The sequence below is a fragment of the Electrophorus electricus genome, chromosome 19 (genome assembly GCF_041902795.1).
Source record: "Electrophorus electricus isolate QZ-2024a chromosome 19, ASM4190279v1, whole genome shotgun sequence".
NCBI classification, from domain to species: domain Eukaryota; kingdom Metazoa; phylum Chordata; class Actinopteri; order Gymnotiformes; family Gymnotidae; genus Electrophorus; species Electrophorus electricus.
Window position 1 is genome coordinate 11973679 of NC_137515.1, and position 21195 is coordinate 11994873.

General features: G+C 42.8%; 2 protein-coding genes across 2 annotated transcripts in view; one reads left to right on the plus strand and one right to left on the minus strand.

Moving 5' to 3' along the window:
• Positions 1-17504, plus strand: part of lrp13b (low-density lipoprotein receptor related-protein 13 b) — a 35369-nt gene extending 17865 nt beyond the window's left edge. Inside the window, exons 26-47 of the mRNA XM_081702756.1 lie at positions 1666-1881; positions 4326-4555; positions 4678-4807; positions 4914-5107; positions 5255-5435; positions 5597-5809; positions 6004-6187; positions 9044-9245; positions 9451-9615; positions 9899-10105; positions 10234-10783; positions 11013-11138; positions 11373-11480; positions 11895-12131; positions 12314-12572; positions 12752-12869; positions 13029-13040; positions 13840-13941; positions 14867-14936; positions 15620-15911; positions 16170-16221; positions 16350-17504. Coding sequence (XP_081558882.1) covers positions 1666-1881; positions 4326-4555; positions 4678-4807; positions 4914-5107; positions 5255-5435; positions 5597-5809; positions 6004-6187; positions 9044-9245; positions 9451-9615; positions 9899-10105; positions 10234-10783; positions 11013-11138; positions 11373-11480; positions 11895-12131; positions 12314-12572; positions 12752-12869; positions 13029-13040; positions 13840-13941; positions 14867-14936; positions 15620-15911; positions 16170-16221; positions 16350-16361 — 3860 coding nt within the window. The 3' untranslated portion in view covers positions 16362-17504. The remainder of the gene's footprint in view (positions 1-1665; positions 1882-4325; positions 4556-4677; positions 4808-4913; positions 5108-5254; positions 5436-5596; positions 5810-6003; positions 6188-9043; positions 9246-9450; positions 9616-9898; positions 10106-10233; positions 10784-11012; positions 11139-11372; positions 11481-11894; positions 12132-12313; positions 12573-12751; positions 12870-13028; positions 13041-13839; positions 13942-14866; positions 14937-15619; positions 15912-16169; positions 16222-16349) is intronic.
• Positions 17505-17521: 17 nt separating this feature from the next.
• Positions 17522-20106, minus strand: LOC113576756 (claudin-23-like). Its single transcript, XM_081702802.1, has one exon. The coding sequence runs from the start codon at positions 19124-19126 to the stop codon at positions 18311-18313; it is 816 nt and encodes a 271-aa protein (XP_081558928.1). The 5' UTR covers positions 19127-20106; the 3' UTR covers positions 17522-18310.
• Between the last annotated feature and the right edge of the window lie 1089 nt (positions 20107-21195).

Consider the following 21195-nt stretch of genomic DNA (forward strand, 5'->3'; position numbering starts at 1 on the left):
GAAGGACTGTGCAGACTGGTCTGATGAGAGACCCTGCATTCAGAGCTGCCCTTATAACAGTAACCCATTTAATTTGTCTACTGTTGGAATGAATTGAAGAGTAAGGCCTGGTAAGTCTAGCAAGTTACCTGGTTCTCTTCTAGGTGACTTCCTGTGTAAGGACAGGAGGAAGTGCATTGAGAGGTATCTGGTGTGTGATGGACACCCTCACTGCACTGATGGCTCTGATGAGGTCGGTTGCCCCACTGCTGCTGCGGAGACAAGAAATGCAGGTCCCTTAAAGTGCCGTTTGGGTTCCAGAGCCTGTAAGGACGGCAGTGACTGTGTCCTGTACAGCCATGTGTGTGACGGAGAGGTTGACTGTAAGGACGCATCTGATGAAGAGGGATGTGACCGTAGCTGCAAAGCAGGTCAGGAAATGATGCCATTTAAAAGTGTGTATATATACACACACCATGTGGCTGTGACTCTAATACCAGCAACTTTTTCCTTCCATACTGTGCTTTAGGGGAGTTTCAATGTGCTCATGGAAAGAAATGCATCAGCGCCGAGCTTGTGTGTGACGGTAAGCCACAGTGCCAGGATCGCTCTGATGAGATGGACTGCTTTACACGCACCAACAGTTGTACGCATCGCTGTGACAACAAGACTCGCTGCATCCCAGAAACCTTCCTGTGTGATGGAGAGAAGGACTGTGTAGACGGCACTGATGAAGCAGAGTGTGGTAAATATTTACACCTCACAAGGTAGGATTTGTATCGGCATGGTGAATGTAATTTGTCATGAAATCAGGCATCAGCTTCCAGGCGTAGGGAGAGGCCATGCAGATTTTAGCTTTGCAAGGGAACTAAATATGGGGGGTATTTAAACAGGGGAAAATGCTATGCTAGGGCCCTCCTGAAGTCAGCAATGTCCTTGTATCCTTCCTGAAGTAAACCCTTTATATCACATCTGTTAATCTTGTGGTCTAGGCTACCCTTCAGCAGTTTGCACAAGTCCTTCAGTGTTGTGTCGAGGGGGAAATTTGTGCATATCTAGCAATCAACTGTGTGATGGAAAGCATGACTGCCTGGATGGTTTTGATGAAGAGTCTTGCATCAAAAGATGTCCAAAGAAAGGTAGTGTGAGGAGGTGGTGGCATACTGACTGCTCCTACTCAGTTTTCAGGAGATTAGATTGGACCTGACCAAATGAGCTGTAATTACGGTCCTCCCCTCCCCCAATTTTTAAACAATATGTAGGTGACTTCCTGTGTAAGGACAAAAGGAAGTGCATTGAGGGGTATCTGGTGTGTGATGGACACCCTCACTGCACTGATGGCTCTGATGAGGTCGGTTGCCCCACTGCTGCTGCGGAGACAAGAAATGCAGGTCCCTTAAAGTGCCGTTTGGGCTCCAGAGCCTGTAAGGACGGCAGTGACTGTGTCCTGTACAGCCATGTGTGTGACGGAGAGGTTGACTGTAAGGACGGATCTGATGAAGAGGAGTGTCAGAACCAATGTCAAGCAGGTAAACAAAAGCTTATCCTCTTAAATGTTTGGCTCTTTTAAATGAACAAGGAAATGTCTGGCAGTATGTCATATTCAGAAGCCAGTATACAGTTTGTGTGCGTTAATAAATTCGATGAATTTAAATAGTTCTTATAACTTGTATTTTGTTTTTCCAGACCAGTTCCAATGTGCTCATGGGAGAATGTGTATAGACCAGAAGCAGGTGTGTGATGGGACTCCACAGTGCCAGGATCGCTCCGATGAGATGGACTGCTTTACACGCACCAAGAGCTGCACACACCGCTGTGACAACAAGACTCGCTGCATCCCAGAAACCTTCCTGTGTGATGGAGAGAAGGACTGTGTAGACGGCACTGATGAAGCAGAGTGTGGTGAGTGCAACTGTAATGACCCTCCAAACGGACAGGGGTGGACAAACCGGAACACTGCTTTAGTCTTTTAATGCTGCAATGCGTTGTGTAGTACATGGTTTCTTCTTGAAGAATTGCAGCATCTCCAGCTCTTTGAGGGATAGATCTAGAAATCTGCTTCCAGTTGGAGAAATTGCATGGTTATTAGATTTGGTGACTCTGGAGCCCATGGAAAAGGTTTACCTTCATCTTTTGGTGCACATGTTTAGCATTGTGCATGGGGGCACTCTTGGTGTTTGCACAGACTCCTGTAAAATGGCCTGATTCTTCAACTGCAACACAATACAAAGCACACATCTGATGTAATGACTCCCATGAGTTGACTGCCCCCATGATGAGGAATCCAACGCCACTTTTTACAGTTTGCAACAGATGTTGTAGCTTTAAGGCATCCTTTGGCATTCACCAAACATGCTAATCTTTGAATAGTAGGGAAAGAGGTTAAAGACTCGGGTCATTTTCCTTTTTTGTGAGGTGGCATCAAGGACTCCAGGTTTTGTGCTCATTAGCAGTTTAGGCATCTTTTGTACATTTTTGCCTTTAGGCTTTCAAATTATGGGCCAACCATAAATGTTCAGTTTCAGGGCACAGTGCTTTTATAGCTTTGGTTAAGATGGGCTGCTGCCTCAGCTCTGTGGTTACTTTTGACTCTAAGTAGAGTTTATCAAAATTCTAAAGTGAACCCATACATTCACAGCTCTATCAAAATGTATGAATGTTTTGGGGTTTTTTTTTGTTTGTTTTTTCCGCAATGTGCATTTGTGGTAGTTAAATCATCCGGCACCAACAGAAAATTGAAATGTCTTGGACATAAAGATGGGTATGACCATTCTCAGACTTTATAGATTATGGAGGTTAATGTTTTATAGACCTCACTAATGTCTTTTTTTTTTTTTTTTTTTTTTTTTTTTTTTTTACCAAGGCAAAAAAACTGGGCAGACTTTGGTCTTCAGAAACAGGAAATAGAAAACGTCTGAGGTGGTGGTTTTTCCGTGGATACTTTCCCATTTGTCAAAGTTTTCAATTTATTTTTTGCCTCCTCTCACTCTAGGTCCTTCAGCTGGGATCTCTGCTAAAAAGATCTGTAAAAGTCCCTCTGTAATGTGTGAAGGCACATCACTGTGCATCAGTCAGTCTCAGCTGTGTGATGGGAAATTGGACTGCCCGAATGGATTTGATGAGCTCTCCTGTTTACATGAATGCTCAGATCCAGGTAATGTGTGGATACGATGCCTTTTGAGCCTTCAACCCCATATCTGGGGTTTTTAATGGGTTCCTGTTTGCCTCGTGTAGGCCACTTCCTGTGTAAAAACAGGATGAAGTGTATTGAGCGGACCCTGGTGTGTGATGGCCGCAACGACTGCCCTGATGACTCGGATGAGCTGCGGTGTCCTACGTGTCCTCTGCATTGTGACGAGGGCTCGGTGTGTCTGACCAGCCTGCAGTTCTGTGACGGCCAAATGGACTGTAGGGACGGCACTGACGAGAAGGACTGCTGTACGCATTTTCTCACATTATACGCAAGCAATTTCTGTTAACGTACTTGCACTGACCGTTTCTGAATGTCTGTTTTGCAGACAATAGTGGCAAAGCAGCTACAGGCACTTCTCCTCTGAGGTGCCCTCTGGGCTTTAAAGCTTGCAGGGATGGAAGTGAGTGTGTCCTCTACAGTCATGTGTGTGATGGGGAGAAGGACTGCAAGGATGGATCAGACGAGAAGGACTGTGAACGCAAATGTAAAAAAGGTGGGGATTCAGTATAACAATGCATGTCTAATGAAATGATAAGTGTAATGTGTTGTGCTCTTGAGCATGAACTGCTCTGTCTTCTGTACCAACGTTGTGTTCAGTGCCAAATTGACCATAAAATGGCGCAAATGAAACTGCACATATAGATGAGATGTGGTTATAGTGAGGAATTAGTCTGGACAAGTGGATGTTTAGGGTGTATGTGGTTAATGTTTTGTTCAGTAACAAGTTAATGAAGGCAGTAGTTTTGATTGTTTTGCTGTGTGTTCTCAGATCAGTTCCAGTGTGCTCATGGGAGGATGTGTATAGATAGGAAGCAGGTGTGTGATGGGACTCCACAGTGCCAGGATCGCTCCGATGAGATGGACTGCTTTACACGCACCAAGAGCTGCACACATCGCTGTGACAACAAGACTCGCTGCATCCCAGAAACCTTCCTGTGTGATGGAGAGAGAGACTGTTTGGATGGCACAGATGAGATTGGTTGTGGTGAGCTTTCACACGGTGCTCTACTGTTGCATTACTGTTGCGTTAAATTACTTTGTCATAAACTTCAAACTGGGCAAAATCCCACCTGTTGAGTTTAATGAAGCAGTCATTAGGCCAAGTATATCATGTGTCTGTAACCAAGGTCCTTTGGTGTTTGTCAATTTTCAGCACCAGTGCCTTGTTTGGTTGAGCAGTACCAGTGTGCCAGTGGGCAGTGTGTGTCCACGGTTCTCCGCTGTGATGGGCATGCTGACTGCCACGATCACTCAGATGAAAAGGACTGCCGTAAGCCTCCACACTGCCCCCTAGAAGAGCGCTGCCCACACAGCCATGAGTGTCTGCTGACAGAGTGGCTCTGTGATGGTGCTGAGGACTGCAGTGATGGCTCTGATGAACAGGTGAGGACTTTGTTTCCCTGATGCATTTTTGGTTTGGCACACATGTAAAGACTTGATGTAGGACGATGCTTTGCAAATTTAGTCCAAGCAGGCTTTTAATGTGCTTGGCTAAATCTTTTTAGAACTGCAGAATGCCTCCATTGCAATGTGGGCAGTTGCAGTGGTCATGCGCGTCGAAAAATCAGTGCATTCCTGCGTCATGGAGATGTGATGGCTCCAAAGACTGTAAAGACCAGAGTGATGAAGCTGGATGTGGGTACACGTTTGAATTCCCAGCTCTTGACTATACTATACTATACACCTGTACTATAGTGCCATATGCAAAGGTCCAAGTAACGGTGTTCGGTTTTAGGTCCAGGTGGGCAGGCGAAATGCCCCACACACCTGTTTTCGTGTGGCAACAAGGAGTGTGTGGACCCTGCACTTGTGTGTGATGGTCTCTCAAACTGTCAGGATGGCTCTGATGAAGGTCCTGGATGTCTCGTCAGTAACTGCTTGAGCCCACACAGGCCTCTGTGCAGCCACTACTGCATAAGCACACCCCAGGGAGCGGTCAGTCCCTCTAACTCATCAACCTTGGTTTTGTACCTCTGCACAGTTTGTGTGGATATACAATTTTTTTTTTAATTGCATGTTTTATGAATAACTGTTGCACATATGCACACAATGGTTTTTCTCCCCTTTTTTTAAACTCTTCAGAGGTGTGGCTGTCAGGAAGGCTTTGAGCTCCAGGCAGATGGTTTTTTGTGTATGGACATAGATGAGTGTAAGATTAGTTCTCCCTGCAGTCATAAATGTGTAAACACGCATGGCTCTTATGTGTGTGTGTGCTATCCGGGTTATATACTGGAGCCAGACAGCAGCACCTGCAAGACTGCAGGTATGTGCAATAGGTCTTCTTTACACTTGAGCCTTAGGGCATTTGCCTTGCACTGTGAACATTTGTGTGTGCTTGTTCTATGCATTTTAACTAGAACAGCCCAACTATATGGTATTTGACTCACCAAGATCTGTGTGTTTTCCCATCTGTGCTGTGTCTAGAGGAGCCTGGTCTTTTGGCTTCTGTTCAGTACGAACTGCTGTTCAAGGGCCTGCGTAGTGGCAACCTTCAGGTGCTGCACCCCCTTGGTCAGAAGCCCATCTTTTCTCTGGACTGTGACCAAATGGAGGAAAGGCTGTTCTGGGTCAGTCTGGAGGAAGAGAGCATTAAATTCATCTATCATGGACAGAAGGACATCAGGGCACTCGTTAAAGGTCTGGTGTGAGAGGGGAATTGGGTGTGCTTAATTCTTTCACCTAAAATGGGCCAGAAATGAGCCTGTTGGAAGCTGTGAAAGCAATCCACTGCAAAAATGCATCATATAATTAAGCTTCTGTTTTTGAGGAACACTTGTCAGCGTTGTTTCACACAATATATGCATGTCTCAGACAAATTGCTCTTCTCACAGGAGTGAAGTCTGACTCCATAGCTGTTGACTGGGTTGGGAGGAACCTGTACTGGGTGGATGGTGTTGCTGGGCAGATTCTGGCTGTGAGGCTCAGCACCAGTCTCGTCAAGCCTGAGAACTACATTGTGATTCTAGATGAAGACCTGGAGCAGCCCCGCTCTTTGGCTCTCCTTCCTCAGAAAGGGTAAGGAAGACCCCTCCCTCAGTACTGACGCATGCAGCCAGGTAATGGTTGCAAACAGGGCAATGATTTGGTCCTTACACTTTTCCCGGTAGGTTCAATAGGTTTTGTTCTCTTGAATTTTTACTCAACGTTTGCCTTTAGATGCTTCCACCATCAGTGTTACTAAATTGACAACACTGCTAAATTGCTGATATTCCCACTTCTGGGATCATAAGGTTTAATTTTGCATTACTGAACTGTCACTGCCTTACAGATAAAGCCTCCATGTGCAACATTCGTGTTGTTCAAAACAATTTTAATGTTTTGTTTTGGGTTTTTTTTTGGTTTTTTTCCCTCTTAGAGAAACCACCAGGCAGCAACCTTGGGACTACCTGCTTGCCATAATTATATATAATTATATGTCCCAGCAGTAAGGTCTAGTTGTTTAATACTTTTAGTACTTTTTAATTCATTTGAATATTTTTGTACTAAAGCTAGCTGATTCTATACCATATTTAATGTTTCTACTGGTCCAAAGCTTCCTTAGATTTTATCAGAACTCAGCAAACTTCTCACTCTGGCCAGTTCTGCATGTCCAGCAATGACTGTGCTTGGGACTTTAATATCCATGTGTACAGTAATTGTTCATTCAGTTGAATGGTCTGTGCTTAATTGTTTGATGCAGTGTGTCGATTTTCCCACCCACACTCAGCTGCTCATCAGATCTAATCTGTTCTGGTCTGGGTCAGTTGTCTCTGTAGTTGGTATTTCTGATCACAAACTCACTGAAGCTACTGCTAGAATCCGTTTCTCAGCAATGTATGAAATCTTTTTCATTTTGTAATAAAGCTATTGATCATCTAACTTTCTCTGCTCATCTTCAGTCTTGTCATCTTTCCAAACTTTCTTGTCCTGATATTCTTTTGTTTTATAGTGGCTCCATTTCTGTTGTTTTTAAAAGGTAGTCCCCTTTTTAAGACTAGACTGGTTCCTCATGGTTTGCCCCTGACCTGCATGCTATGAAAACTACGGGTCAGCTCTTCAGTTTTAAGGAAAATGGCTTTACTGTGCATGCAGTAGCGTGTTTATACCATGTTTGGTTATAGGACGGCCCTAAATCCTGCCTGCTCACTGTACATTTCTTGTCATGAATGGTTCCAGATATAAGCCCAAAATACTTTGTGCCATTAACAAATTTCAGCCCCCATCAACTATCCCTTTTAGTACTGTTGAACAATGTGATTTCTTGGATTCTTTAAAGAAAAAATGGCAATTTGATTTCCCCTGATCACAGCAACAGCCTTCCCATTTTAGCTGCATAACAGCTTTTTTTTTTTTTTTTTTTTTTTTTTTTTTTTTTTTTTCTCTTCCCTTCTTTCTCTACCTCCCCGCCCCCACACTCAACCTTCCCAGTTCTACTTGCCAGCTTGATCCTGGACCCCATACTCTCCATACAAAGTGTTCTGTAATTACTATTCCTGTGTCACCCTTATTAAATCATCTGTAGCTTCAGGAGCTGTTTCTTCCCTCAAATCCTTAGCTATAACTCCCATTTTTAAAAAATAAATAAAATAAATAAATACAAATTGTTTAAATGCAGCACTCCTTGATTACCAGTCTATGTCCAGTCTCCCCTTTTACATGTCCTCCATCTCCTCCTCTACTGATTCTGGCACCTTCAGTATTCTCCTAGATTTAAGTGCTGAGTTTGACGCAGTTATCCATGACACTCATCACCCGTCTCAGCCATTTGGAATACCAGCACTGTACTTGCATGGTTCACTTGTGTATTCTAATAGATTACACTTTGTAGCCCTTGGAAAATCATAATTGATAGTTACTCAGGAAGTGCCTCAGGGATCAGTCCTTGGCCCTCTCCTCTTGGTCATACACAGCTATGGTCTTCACTTCTGCTGTTATGCTGATGACACGCAGATCTATATTGGCACCAAAGCTGCCACTTCCTACCACCCTCAACCCTGTATTCAAGCTCTTGGAGGATGAGCATAAATTTCCTCATCAGTAGTTCTACACCTTGATGTACTCTTTGACTCTTACCTTTTTGAACCTCGCATCAAATCTCAGAAAATGAAGACTTCCACCTCCTTAATATTGCTTGCCTTGGGCCCATGCTCACTGGGCAAGATAACTCTGGTTCATGTCTTGCCCTAATTTACTGCAACTCTCCTCATTGGTATCCCAAACAAAACAATCTGCTCACTTCAGTATGTCCAGAATTCAGCTGACACAATTCTTGCATGCTAGAAAATCAGCCCATATCACTACTATTCTGCATCAGTTGCACTGGCTACCTGGCAAACGATGCTTTCAGCTTAATCTCCTGCTCATCTACAAATCTTTGCTTGGTCTTGTAACCCTTTATTTAGCTTAACCTTTACACCCATACTGCCCTGCCCCTCCACTTAGGTCCTCTGATGCTGGTCTTCTCTCCATTCCTAAATTCAGATTTGTCTCTGCAGGGGGCAGGTCATTCAGCGTCATGGCCCCAAAACTACAGAACACGTCAGCACAATCTCTCTGCATGCTTCACTGTCCTCCTTTTAAAACTGAATTTGGAACATATGAAAAGGGGTGTGTTTTTCCTTCCCTCAGCATTTATCTTCCTCTCATCAATGGTTTAGGGATTTTTTTTTTTTCCTCCCCTGCATTGTTTTAAAGCAACCTTGAGTACTTGAGTCTCAGGTGTTGTACAAAATTTATTTTTGAAGAACTGGGCCCAACACTGTTTCCTGCTCTCGCAGTTAAAACGTCATACCCTTCACATGCTAGCTAAAGCAAAGCATGCAATTAAGGACCTGCAAGAACATGTGTATCTGATTCTCTAAACTCTTTTGGCTTTTCATGGTATTCTTCCAGGATTATGGTGTGGTCAGAGATGGGCAGCGTGGCACAGATTGAGCGAGCTGGCATGGATGGCTCCGACAGGAAGGTGGTGCTCAGCCATGGTCTGAGCTGGCCTGTGGCCTTGGCTGTGGACGCCCTGAAGGACCGAATTTACTGGACAGACGAGAAGCTCAAATGCATTGGTTCTGCCACATTGGACGGAGAGGACCTCAAGGTAATGGAAGTTTAAGATCATCTTTTAGAGAGTTTAATTTCAAAGTATAAAGAACAGACCAATTGTTTTTAATAAAATTGAGGACTAAATCTTATAATGCTTTTGAGAATCTTGGCACAGAAAAAGCCCTGTTCCATTCAGCTGTGTCCAACTTCTTTAGCTTCTTATTTGAACTAACACTCTTTATCCTCTTTCCTGTGTGAAGTTGCTGCAGTTGACTGAAACTCCGAGCCCTTTCTCTGTAGCGGTGTTCAATGACATGATTTACTGGTCTGACACCCAGAGAAGAGCCATTTATGGTGCTCACAAAGTCACTGGCAAGAACCCCAAGGTTATCTTGAAAAGACCTGGTCAGCCATTTGGACTTAAAGTAAGATGCCTACCTTTTTTTGTGTAGAGCCATTTTATAAGAAGTGGATAGTTCAGGTTTAGAAAGTTGTTCTTCCCTTAATGTGTTCATTGGCTCCAGCTAGTGTGTTGAATTGGTGAAATCAGCAAGAGTGCTTGTACACCATAAGGGGGACTTGCTTTCTGAATCTGAGCTTCTCCCCAAGTTCATAAAACTGTCCTGCAGAAACACTGCCATTTGGAACATCTACATTGCCATAGCTTCGAAGTTCTGATTACTGGGCACTTGTTCTGTCTTTATTCAGGTTGCCCACTTGCTTATGCAACCTATGGTGTCTAACCCCTGTGAGAGCCTTAGATGTTCCCACATGTGCTTGCTGACCCCAGCACCCAGGGCAGTGTGTAGATGCCCAGCAGGGCAGCTCTTGGCTACAGATAGACTCACATGCAGCCCACCTGAAGACTCCTCCTCTTCCTTCCTCCTTCTGCTCTCCCCCACAATGCTCACTCAGGTACAACCATCATTGCTGTCCATTTTAGATGCTTTTTAAAATGGCCCATGTCCGTCAAAGACGAGCTACAATGTAGTGAACATAGCCGCATGTGAGATGCATGCAAGTTCTATGTGTTTGCTCTGTAGATCTTCACCAGCAACCTGCGTGGTGAGGTTGGACTAAAGCGCTGGCCCAACCACAGGGCCCTGGCTCTTCCTGGCATAAACGAAGCTACAGGTCTCGACTTCGTCCTTGCTGACAACATGTTGTACCTGGCTGATGCCAGCCAGGCATCTGTAGTTCAGCTCAGACTCACAGACACAGCCCTTGCACCCGAAGGCAGCCCACTGCAGCTGCCGGGAGACACTGTGACCTCCCTGGCTGTGGACTGGCTCACCCACAATTTGTATTGGAGGGGTGCCAAGCAGCCGCAGCTCTATGTGACCTCAGCTGGCTGGAAATACACAGCTGTGGTGCTTCAGGTTGAGCTCCAGGATCCCACCTCAATCGCACTGCACCCACCCACAGGCAGGCTGTGTTTCACAGCCATAGGGCCAGGAAGGGACGGGCCTGTGCCTCAGCTGGACTGCGTCTCCATGAACGGCCAGAACCGCATGGTGTTGTGGAAAAGGGCACAGCTGCCCATGTTCCTGACCTTCTCCAGCCAGGGCTCAACGCTTTACTGGGCAGACATTGGTGAGTTTTATATTCACCATTTGTTTGGTAACAGTAAGGCATCTTGAGCACCATGCACTGTGGTGGTTGGTCTCATGTATTTGTGGTCCATCAAGGATGGATGGGCCTAAACACTAGCTGATTTGTAATGCAGCATTTCACTGAACATATGACCATTGTTTTGATAATAGCTAATATATACTGTATATACTGTCTCATTTTATAAGCTGACCTACCTCTCCCTCTCCAGCCACTGAGGTGATTGGATCTGTCAACATTGATGGTTCCGACTACAGAGAGTACAAAACTGGATCTCACTTAATTGTTTCTTTTGCCCAAAATGAGAATATCTTCTTTTGGATCACCCTCTATAATGGTAATTAAATGTAATTACCAAAACACCTGTCTTTCTTAAAATGCATTTTTTTTGGTGTACCAGTAGATGGCATCATGGTATTGTTTGTTAAAATTGCTGATGTTTTCCACACACTAACCCTGGTTTAAGTTGTATTGAATCGCAATGTGTTGCTTGCTGTAATGGAGTGTTAAAGATGTGTGGTAGTCAGCTGTGGTTTATTGGACACATCCAGACATTTGATTTACCTTGCAGGGACGACCAAAGTATGGTACAGTGATGGTGTCCAGCCTAAACAGATGTGGTTTGAGGTGCAAACAAACATTTTGGCACTGAAGGCTTACAGCAAATATAGCCAAAAAGGTATTGCAGCTAATGCCATGGCAAATGCTCTCACCTCTGGTGTGCCTTTTTTAGATTTTTCTTTCTGTCCTACTGTTCCTCTGAGAGGCTTCAAAAAAGGGCAGGTGATCTGATACTTGGTGATGCTTAGTGGGTGGAATGCAGAACAAACTCCCAAAATGAAGCCACACTTGGCCTTTTTTTCCCCACCTAGCTTCCCTCTTGTTCTCACCCACATGTCTGTGCACAGCTGCAGTTGTCAAACTAGTTCAGCAACTTGGCGCATGCTTTGCATGCAGCTTGTTGCTTTATCTCCAGGCTAAAGGTGAGCTATTCTTTCTCTTGACTGTTGGGGACAGACAAAAAAAAAACAAAAAAACAGAACATTCTTGTCAAGCCACACTGACTGACTGTCTGGCTTCTTCTTGGAACCAGGTACCAACCTGTGTGCTGAGAACAATGGTGGCTGCAGGCACCTGTGCCTAGCATACCCTGCTGGTCGCACATGCCGCTGTACACAGGGCTACCTCACCGTGAACAAGACCCAGTGTGTGCCTGGACCACGGTGCCCAGCAGGCAGTGTGCTTTGTGGGGATGGATACACATGCCTGTCAATCAGCCTATTTTGTGACCAGGTCCCAGACTGCCAGGATGGCTCAGATGAAAAGGATTGTGAGTTTTCTTGGGCCCTGCTCAGTCTTTTGGTTTCATTGTCAATAGGGAAATTAAACCAGCTGCTGGACAACCCTGCTTCATTTTTCTACTGTTTCAGTGTTTAGTAGTTCATTGTGTGTAAATTGCAGCATAAACCTGTTTTCATGACTTGTGATATCCAAACTGATGCTTCCACACAGGTGCATATATGAAGACAAAGCCTGGCTTCCCTCAAGGTGGTGTGCTGGTACACCCCTTGGCTGGCCAGTCCTGTGACTCTGAGCTCTGCAGTGGCCAGGGGCGGTGTGTGTTGCAAGAGGGGGAGCCAGCCTGCGAGTGTCTGCAGGGTTACAGTGGGCCATCCTGTCAGTATGGTGGCTCCAGCAGTGCTCCCGTCATTCTCGCTGTTATCTTCCTCATTGGAGTATTGATTGTGTCTGCTGTAGCCCTGAAAAAGAGGTGCGCCATCAGTACTGGGAACTGTTATCAGGATCTTTGTTTTCCTCCTTTCAACTTTTTTTTTTTTTTTTTTTTTTTTTTTTTTGGTTACCCTAGTGGTGCTTGCTGTTTGGTTGAGTGCTGTGTCCTGGTTTCTCACTCCCTCACTTTCTTGGTTCTTGCTGGTTACTTGCTTGCAGAAGAGAGAAATCAGCAAGGGAGCAGCCCATTGAAAAGGAGACTCTCATGAAGGACATGGAGGAACCTGAGACCCACCCCCAGAACTTTGCCAATGAACTTTACAACCCAGAGGAAGAGGTAGGTTCACCCCTCTGGTAGCATATTATAAATTTGTAACAGATTAAATTGGAGGGCAGGATGTTGGTGGCTTCCCTTCTCGGTGTGGTGGTTAATATCTTCTAGTGGGCTTTGTGTAGTATTAACTGTTCTTACCAGACTTCTTCTTCTCTTCCACAGGAGCAAACGTCAATCAACTAAGTATTTAATGGTTTTAAATAAAGTATATAACCTGCACTCTAAATTGGTGTACTGTGTGTTTCATATATTGCTAACTAATTGGTACAGTGCTGGATTACCAAACTCTTTTGGGTTCAATTAAGATGGCATCAAACTGAGCCAAATCATTGTAGCCTACTGCTGAAGACTTTTAAAGTGATGGTGTCATGCTGGAAATATTTACTGATTGATAAAGGACCATAAAGGTGAAAGAGCTAGACCTCACTTCCTAGTTTCTGACTCGAATGCCTTCCAGGCATGGGTGAACAGAGGGAAAAGATGATCTAAATATTTTTCCAAAGTAAATAAAAATGTGGCAATATGTGTCCATTAAAAATATTTGAACATGCTAAATGGTAGTTTACAGCATGTTTCTACCACAGACAAGTTACTATTGTATGCAACTACAGCTGTTACAGGGGGTAATGCATTTCATAGACATGTACTTATAATGTTTTGTATACAAATTAGATTATCCAGTGTTCATACATATCCAGTAAATATTTTCCATCTAAACATGTTAATATTTGAATTGTAAATGGATTCGAAGTCTGATTTCCAACACATTTAGTCAACACTGAGTCTTATTTACAATGGCTTGGTGTACTTGGCAGCTGACTCATTCCTTTAGACTTTCACGTATCTGCTTGGCTGTGTACGACCTGCTTCCTGTTTGAACACTTGAGTAACCATTTTGCAGCGTGAGTTCATATATAAAATAAAAACGGTAACCAACTGAAGTTTGTCTCGTCAATGGTGCTCCACATGAATTCATGAAACTTGCGCATGGACTGAAACAATACAAATCTCAATTATACAGGGAAACTGCTTTAGAGACCTTTTAACTGTCTTGCATACAATGGTCGGGGGCATGGTAACTATTTGTTCACATTTACAAGTGTTCTGTTTTTTGTTTTGTTTTTAATTGTATTAAATTCTTTCGACTTCCGAGAGGCTTAATATCATATGAGCATTGTATCGTATGTGGTTTTTTGTGCAGGGGTTGTTTAGAGCCAGCTCCACTTGCTTGCATGTTTGCGAAAAATACCTAAAATAGCTGTCTACAGTCTAAATCAACCTTCCAAGTCTATTCACTAGCCTAAATATACTTTAATCTTTTAACCGGTGGAATGGGTGTTCTAGACCTGCCAAGTTGGAGGTGGATTCAAGCCAATACTTGTGTCTAATGAGGACCCGACTGCAATGTGTCTGTGCTGCAAAACATGTTAATGTGTACTTGGACATGGGAGGAATATCGTTTTACTTTTGTATTTTCATCCTGGTGTCTAACTTTAAAACGTCAGTTGGCCAGTTTAGCTTTGCTAATCATAGCCTTAAGAATTTTTTTTTTCTAACCGAATACCCTCACCGTGGGGTTTTGGCTTTGTGAATCGATTGGTGCCGGGACAAATTGCTGTAGCGCAGAGGAATAAAAGAATGAGACCATGAATTAAAGACTGCGATAATGCAATCAAAGATGTTCCCTCCAGGAGGCGGAGAAATATATTCATTTGTTTGCGTTACTCATCACATCAAGCCTATTTAAGACTTGGTCATGTTGGAAACAAAAAGCGTTAAGCAAGAAGTTTGTGTTGGATATCCGGTATAAGACGAAATTCCGAAGAGCATTCTGGTTTGAAACGATTACTGCATTGACATTTTTATTTAATTCACGTGTTTTCTTAGCGCATTGCAAAGGGCGTTGCGATCAGCAGTGTGTTTTTAATGTTCGCACTTAAGTACACTGTTTTCACTATTAACGAGACCTGTTTTTGTGAGAAGTTTACCTTTGATTTCAGGTCTGGTGGGTGGACGCGAACACCGCTGGGACAGGGAGGGGCAGCTTTTGCCGATCCTTCCTGTTCGCAGGTATTCACAGCTATGCAAGAGTTGGCTTGTTTCATTCCTTTAGCCTGTTTAACACTTTCTTTTATACAATGTCTTTGACTTATACTTGGACGCTTAAAAATAAGTATTGGCATTCTACATCTGGACAATTGGTTGATATCTTTGAGAGGGATCTTGGATATTGAACCCCACATTTTGAGAATGTGAGTATGTAGATATATTTGTAGCTCTGGCCGCTTTAGAGAGAGCTGATTTCATAAGATGGTTGACCATTTGTGGGGGAGGTGTGTGTGTGTGTGTGTGTGTGTGTGTGTGTGTGTGTGTGTGTGTGTGTGTGTGTGTATATATATATATATATATATATATATATATATATATATATATATATATGCATGACAACTTGGCTCTGGTGGGCTTGAACTGGCAACCTTCTGATTAGTACCTTAACTACTGAGAACACTGCCAATGGGATGAAAGCTACAAGATCTCAGAAATGTTTTAATACTTTTATTTCTCTATTTATTTCAATCATTTTTATCTTTATTTGATTTTATTCACATTTCTGTTTTATCTGTAGTTTTATTATTTTAATATATGTTAATCTTCTCATTTGTAAAGCAGTTAGAGTGACTGCAGAGTATTAAACTTCCCTTGCCTTCCCTTAATTGCCCAATTTAGTATAATATGGCTTTGTCTCCCTGTAGAACAACGTGACATGCCCAACCTCACCACCGATCCTCTGAAAAGTGCTATTATGGATCAGAACCAGATGGTGTGTGGTGTTGAGCATTGCCATGGTCATGGTGAATGCGTGACAATAAACGGCTTGCCAGCCTGTAACTGTATGCTTGGCTACAAGGGGGAGACCTGCATGGAAACAGTCAATGGTGGGCTCTCCATCCCACTTACGTTGGGCATCCTGGCATGTATTGTTGGCTTTGTCGTCCTGGCCTTCGTGTTGGCTTTTGTTCAACAGAGGCGAAGGGCAAAGGCCTGGTAAGATCTTGTAATTGTCTGCTTGTTTGTGTGTCTCTCTCCTCACTATATTTCTCTCTCTTGCTCTTTCCCTCCTGCTCTTTTTCTCTTTGGAAAACATCACAGTGAGATATTACATTCACTTCCCATGGTTCTTCAGTTGAAATTAAATGTTGATGTTGGTCAGACATGAATGTTGTTCTTCAAAGTCTGTGACATCATGCTTACAACACTGATAAGTCTGTTAGTTTTAACTCTTAATTTCAAATGTGCCAATAGGAAGCATACAGGTGGAGGAAATGGAAATCTTCTTCTCTACAACACGAAAGAGGTTAGTCATGATAACAAACCAATGCTTCAAAGGCTGTGATAATACATTCTGATACTCTCGTGTTGTTTTCCTGGGCTGTAAGTAGAAGACTGCATCTCTCTGACCTCTTTCTTTGTCTCTCACAACAGGAACAAAAATAAGATGTATCTTCATCTCACATCTGCTGCATCACTTTGTTCTTTTCATGTGCTTGGAAGCATGCTTTAAAGTGCATGGTATATTGTACACTTTAGCCTTTACCAGAATCCCACGCTCATCTTTTTAGATGGGAGAGGACAGTACAGGCACACTGCTCTTAGGTGCTAATGCTATGTATTTTCCAGATGTGAGAGTGACAGCTGCAACGTGCTCATGCTCTCTTACACTGCTTAACTATAAACTTGACATTATTTCTTCAGTCTTGTGAACTGAGGTGAGCTCTTAGTCACTGAACAACAAATTTAAATTACAATTCTTCCACTCATGTTAAGGCAGTTTGAGCTTGACTTCAAGGATTTTTAGCTGTGGTGCTTTCAAGCTACATCTTACCTGATTTCCCAAGAAGTTATCATAATTACAAATGAGATATTAGGAAATGTTTACAACTTTGACATGAATTTTATCATTATAACACTGATTTCAACTGAGTGGCACATGTGCTGAAAAATGTATTAACCGAGTATACAGTAGCCATTCAAGAGTAATTTCAAATATGTTACATGTTTGAAATTCACAAATATGTAAATTCAGATATGTTGTAGCCTCACTGATGCCACTAATAAACTCAACATAAAATGTCAGTAGTGAGTAGTCAGGCCAAGAATTTCAGTTATTTGCTGTGGTTTATCTTTAGATCGCTTCAGATCTGATTTGTCAGGGAAAAGACTCCGCTTGCTCATTGACTTGCGGTTATATTTACCTAGTGGGTGACTGGAGATTTTGAATTTTCTGGAACACAATAAAAATATTTTATTGGGCTTAATTTGAAACTCATGATAAAAGCAGCATAATGCGTTCAAATGCTCTGGCTCTCAGAATGCTAGAAGCTTTGGGGAGGCTTATTTATTAAACGTGATCTAGCCATAGAATGCATGTGATTTTATTTTTTTCATTAAAGCATACTTGTCTTTATAAAGCATTTTCATTACATTGCTTCATGTTAACTTGTGGACTAAACGTATCAGTCAGCATATTTATTGTTTTCTTTTGGTTTTGTTCATGCAGATGTTGTTAATTCAGTTATTAATTCCATTTCCATGTGCAAGAATCAAAATTCTCACATTAAAGAGCGCAAACAATACAAATGGAGAAATTTGGTTGTCCTTGAAGCTTACGCATTTAAAAACAAGTCAATTGTGTTTATATTCAATATAGTATATGTAATGACTTAAAGGTAGCTACTGATCATATTCTGTGTTCTCCAAATTATTAACTACAAAAGATCTCATCTTTTTACCTAATGGTTGTATACCTTCTGAAAAGCAACTGAAACAAGGGAGGGAAAAAATTAACTGTCGAGTTGCCCACATTCCCCACTCTTATAGGTTACTTCCTTCAGTAGCTGGAGACAGAGCAAAAAAACCCCCAGCCAAACCAGTCACACAAGATTATAGATGAATAATCTTTTCTGCTGTTTTTAAGCATTACTGATCTGTCTCTTTACATAAACTAGACATTCAAAAAGCAGCAACATGGATTGTCAATTGTTTATTTATATGGTGAAACATTAATATATGACACACCTCTGTTGAATCTCAAAATCCAAAACATCAATTTCAAGCATCACAGGACTAGATGTCACCTAAATGTGGTGATAAATAATTCCCAAGAATGACAACTATTCGTTGAAGAGCCCTTGAACTACACATTGTTATTCACGGTTATTCACATTTCACTCCTTCATATAGCCTGCTGTTATCCCTTCATAAACCCAGAACGACTCCTCTGCGCAAGAGGAGAGCCCGGGCTGTAAACATTTTTTTTTCAGTTTTTATAAGAAAAATATACTTTTAGGTTATGCATGTACACTTATAGAGCGATATGCTTATCAATTAATCAGTGGCAGAAGAAATAAAACAAGACCGAGTCACAACTAATGTCCTTCCCTGGTTTATAAATCTGCATCGTAGGGTCTTCCACTGTATGACGGATTGACCGTTCCTTTTCCGTGATGACCTTTCGCTCGTGGAAAATCGAAGTCGTCGTCACGTGTATTCCTGGAGTACGGGACACTGGAACTGCTAATCGAGCTGATGCTTCTTGGCACGTTCACTCTTGGATGTGGTGTCGGTCGCACCGGTCTGGTAGTGGTCCTTGGGGGTCTAGATTGGGGGTACTCTCCGCGGTTTCGACCTCCGCAACATTTGCATATCCCAATGAATATGACAATACCCGCCAGGACCTCCATGATACCCCCAATGTAGCCTAAGACAATACAGTATCCCACTCGTATGTCCCGATTTTGGGGATTAATAAAGGTGGTAGAAGTGTTGAGGTTGGGCAGTAAGTGAGTGTACCACGCGATGGGAATAATGGTCAAAACGCCCGAGCAGAAGATAAGAAGGCCGCCCATGCTAGCGAGCACCCACCGTGGTTTCTGGTTTGTCCAGCATCGCGCTGCAGGCGTTACAAATGCCAGTCCAAAAGCAGTCACAATCAACGAGGCCACCATCATACCCTGTGCAATCGGTATGATTTGGTTACTGAAATATACTGTGTCTGTGCTTCGTAGATTACAGTTGACTTGAGTTGATGTAGTGAAAGTGTTGCAAATATCCCATATTCCTTGGTTCACTACAGTATCTGAAGACTGTCCGGCAACATTGTTTAGAGTGCGCCAGTTGGCCGCTACAGTGCTTGTCAGATCCAGGATCCATCCGCAAGGTGAAAAGACCAGTCCAAATATCAAAATACCCGGGGTCCGCATGTCAAGTTCGAAGATGATAAACAGAGAACGCCTACAATCACTTTCACGCGCTTTAGCTCTTAGGTATCGTGCAAATTCGTATAAAGATGTCAGACTGAAACTTGGGGTGGATCCGTGTTCTAACGTAGCTACCTTTATTGCCCCGGAACGATGGGTGTGGTGTCACTGTCGAGTCAAATGCATGCAATTCAGACCAAAACTGGTTTTCGTCGCTTTCATGTTTTAAAAGCTTTGTTTTCAAGAGTCTATTTAATTGTGGTTTTGTTGTGTGATTGCAGTGGTAGGTTGAGATAATATATATGGTTAATCTCTGTAAGATAAATAAATAAGAAAAGGGTATCTCTGTATATAAACAAACATTCCAGCTCACTTTACTATAGTGCCCAATATGTCAGATATGATTTACGTTGCTTAGAAGAAAACTTACATTTCCTAAATTTGTTTCTATGTAACGTCATATATTGCACCTATAATATCTTAGAATTTTGATACCACCTATGATACCATAGAATGTACTCATGTGTAATTTTATCGTTTGTGGACACTTTATGTTAAAATCATGTGTTATATGACAAAGGCGTTATGAAGCATTATTGCCCAAATCTGGAAATAATGAACAGACCTATATTCCTTCGACCAGTAATCCAGCTGTAACAGGCCCCGAGCAGAAAACGAGAGGACCACCGACTCCCGACACAGTCCACCCTGGTGGGTAATCGGTCCAGGACTTCACTCCAGCTATCACCACAAAACCAAGGTGCGCAACCAGAGACGTCGCGATTATAGTTTGAGCAGTCGTAACTATTTGGTTATTAACGTATTACCAATCCTGCAGATTACGATAAACGCGCCTCGATGTGGTGAAAGACCTGCGTATGTCCCATATTCATTGTTGCAGAACCAGATCGCTAGAGTGTCCGGCAATAATGTCAAATAACGTGGTTCTGTTGACGTCAGGTCCAGGATGCAGTCGCAAGCTTCAAAGACCAGTCAAAATATCAACTTTCCAGGGGTCCGCATGGTCTATTAAGGCTAGGCCAGACGTTTTGGTGGATATAAGGGGTTTCAGTAGTTGTGGTAACACTAGTGAGAATTGCACTCTGAGGCTGGACCTTTGTAATTACCCTGTGTTCTGTGAACTCTTTTAGTGCAGATATACCGCCACCTAACACGTAACTGTGTGGTTTGTAGGGTTGCCAATATTTAGCACATATTAACACACACGTGCAGGGTTACTCTGGGTGCTGAAGAGAGAGAGAGAGTGAGCCTAACAACCGAAATGATGATACATATGACTGTGATTACTGCAACACTGCTTTTCCTGCTCTTCATCTAGCGGTGGGTGTTGAAAGGCGAAACATGAAAAGGAATGCAGGTGTTTTAGCAAATAAAAGTGGAACAAGGTATCAGGGTAAATATATAAACCTGCTTATGTTGGTTGAGTTGAGCTAAAATGAGAGGTTTTAGGATGGTGCTTGAAAACCATCAAAGCAATCATTTTTTGTCTAAAAACCTGACACGAAGTGTGTAAATTGGCCGTACTAGCATTATACTGACAATCATTTACCGTATCTTTTAGTTCAATATCAGCGTTCAACCAGGAGGTGTCAGCAGTTTCCTATGTAAAAAGCAACGTGAGCGAGTCTATTTCTATCTTTTCTGTTCAATCCCACTGTGACGTTTTATGTATGTAATGCAAACCACAACCAGAAGGACCCTAATTAGAGAGGGGTAGGACCAAGGGTGGAGCGATGCACTTCAGAAACGTTTAAAGGGGATTTCAGGAGAACAGGGACAGAGTGAGGGATTAAAACTTTCATTGTATCTCATAATTGTTATGACAGTATATCAGCCGCACACTGTTGCTGATGCTTAGGTAACACCTGTGTGCTAAGTAAGGTGTACTGGACCAGTAGGCTAGATTCCTGAGAGTGGTAATGTAGGAACATTAAGACTTTGAAACCTAAGCGTAACGCTTAGTGACCCGAGTGCCGAAGGGGGAGGGGCAGGACGCACAGACTCTAGCGACGTGGACGAACTATTATTAACATATAACGACAACGGCACTC

Coding starts and splice junctions, on each gene's coding strand:
- LOC113576756 (XM_081702802.1), bottom strand. CDS start 19,126: ATGCGGACCCCGGGTATTTTGATATTTGGACTGGTCTTTTCACCTTGC.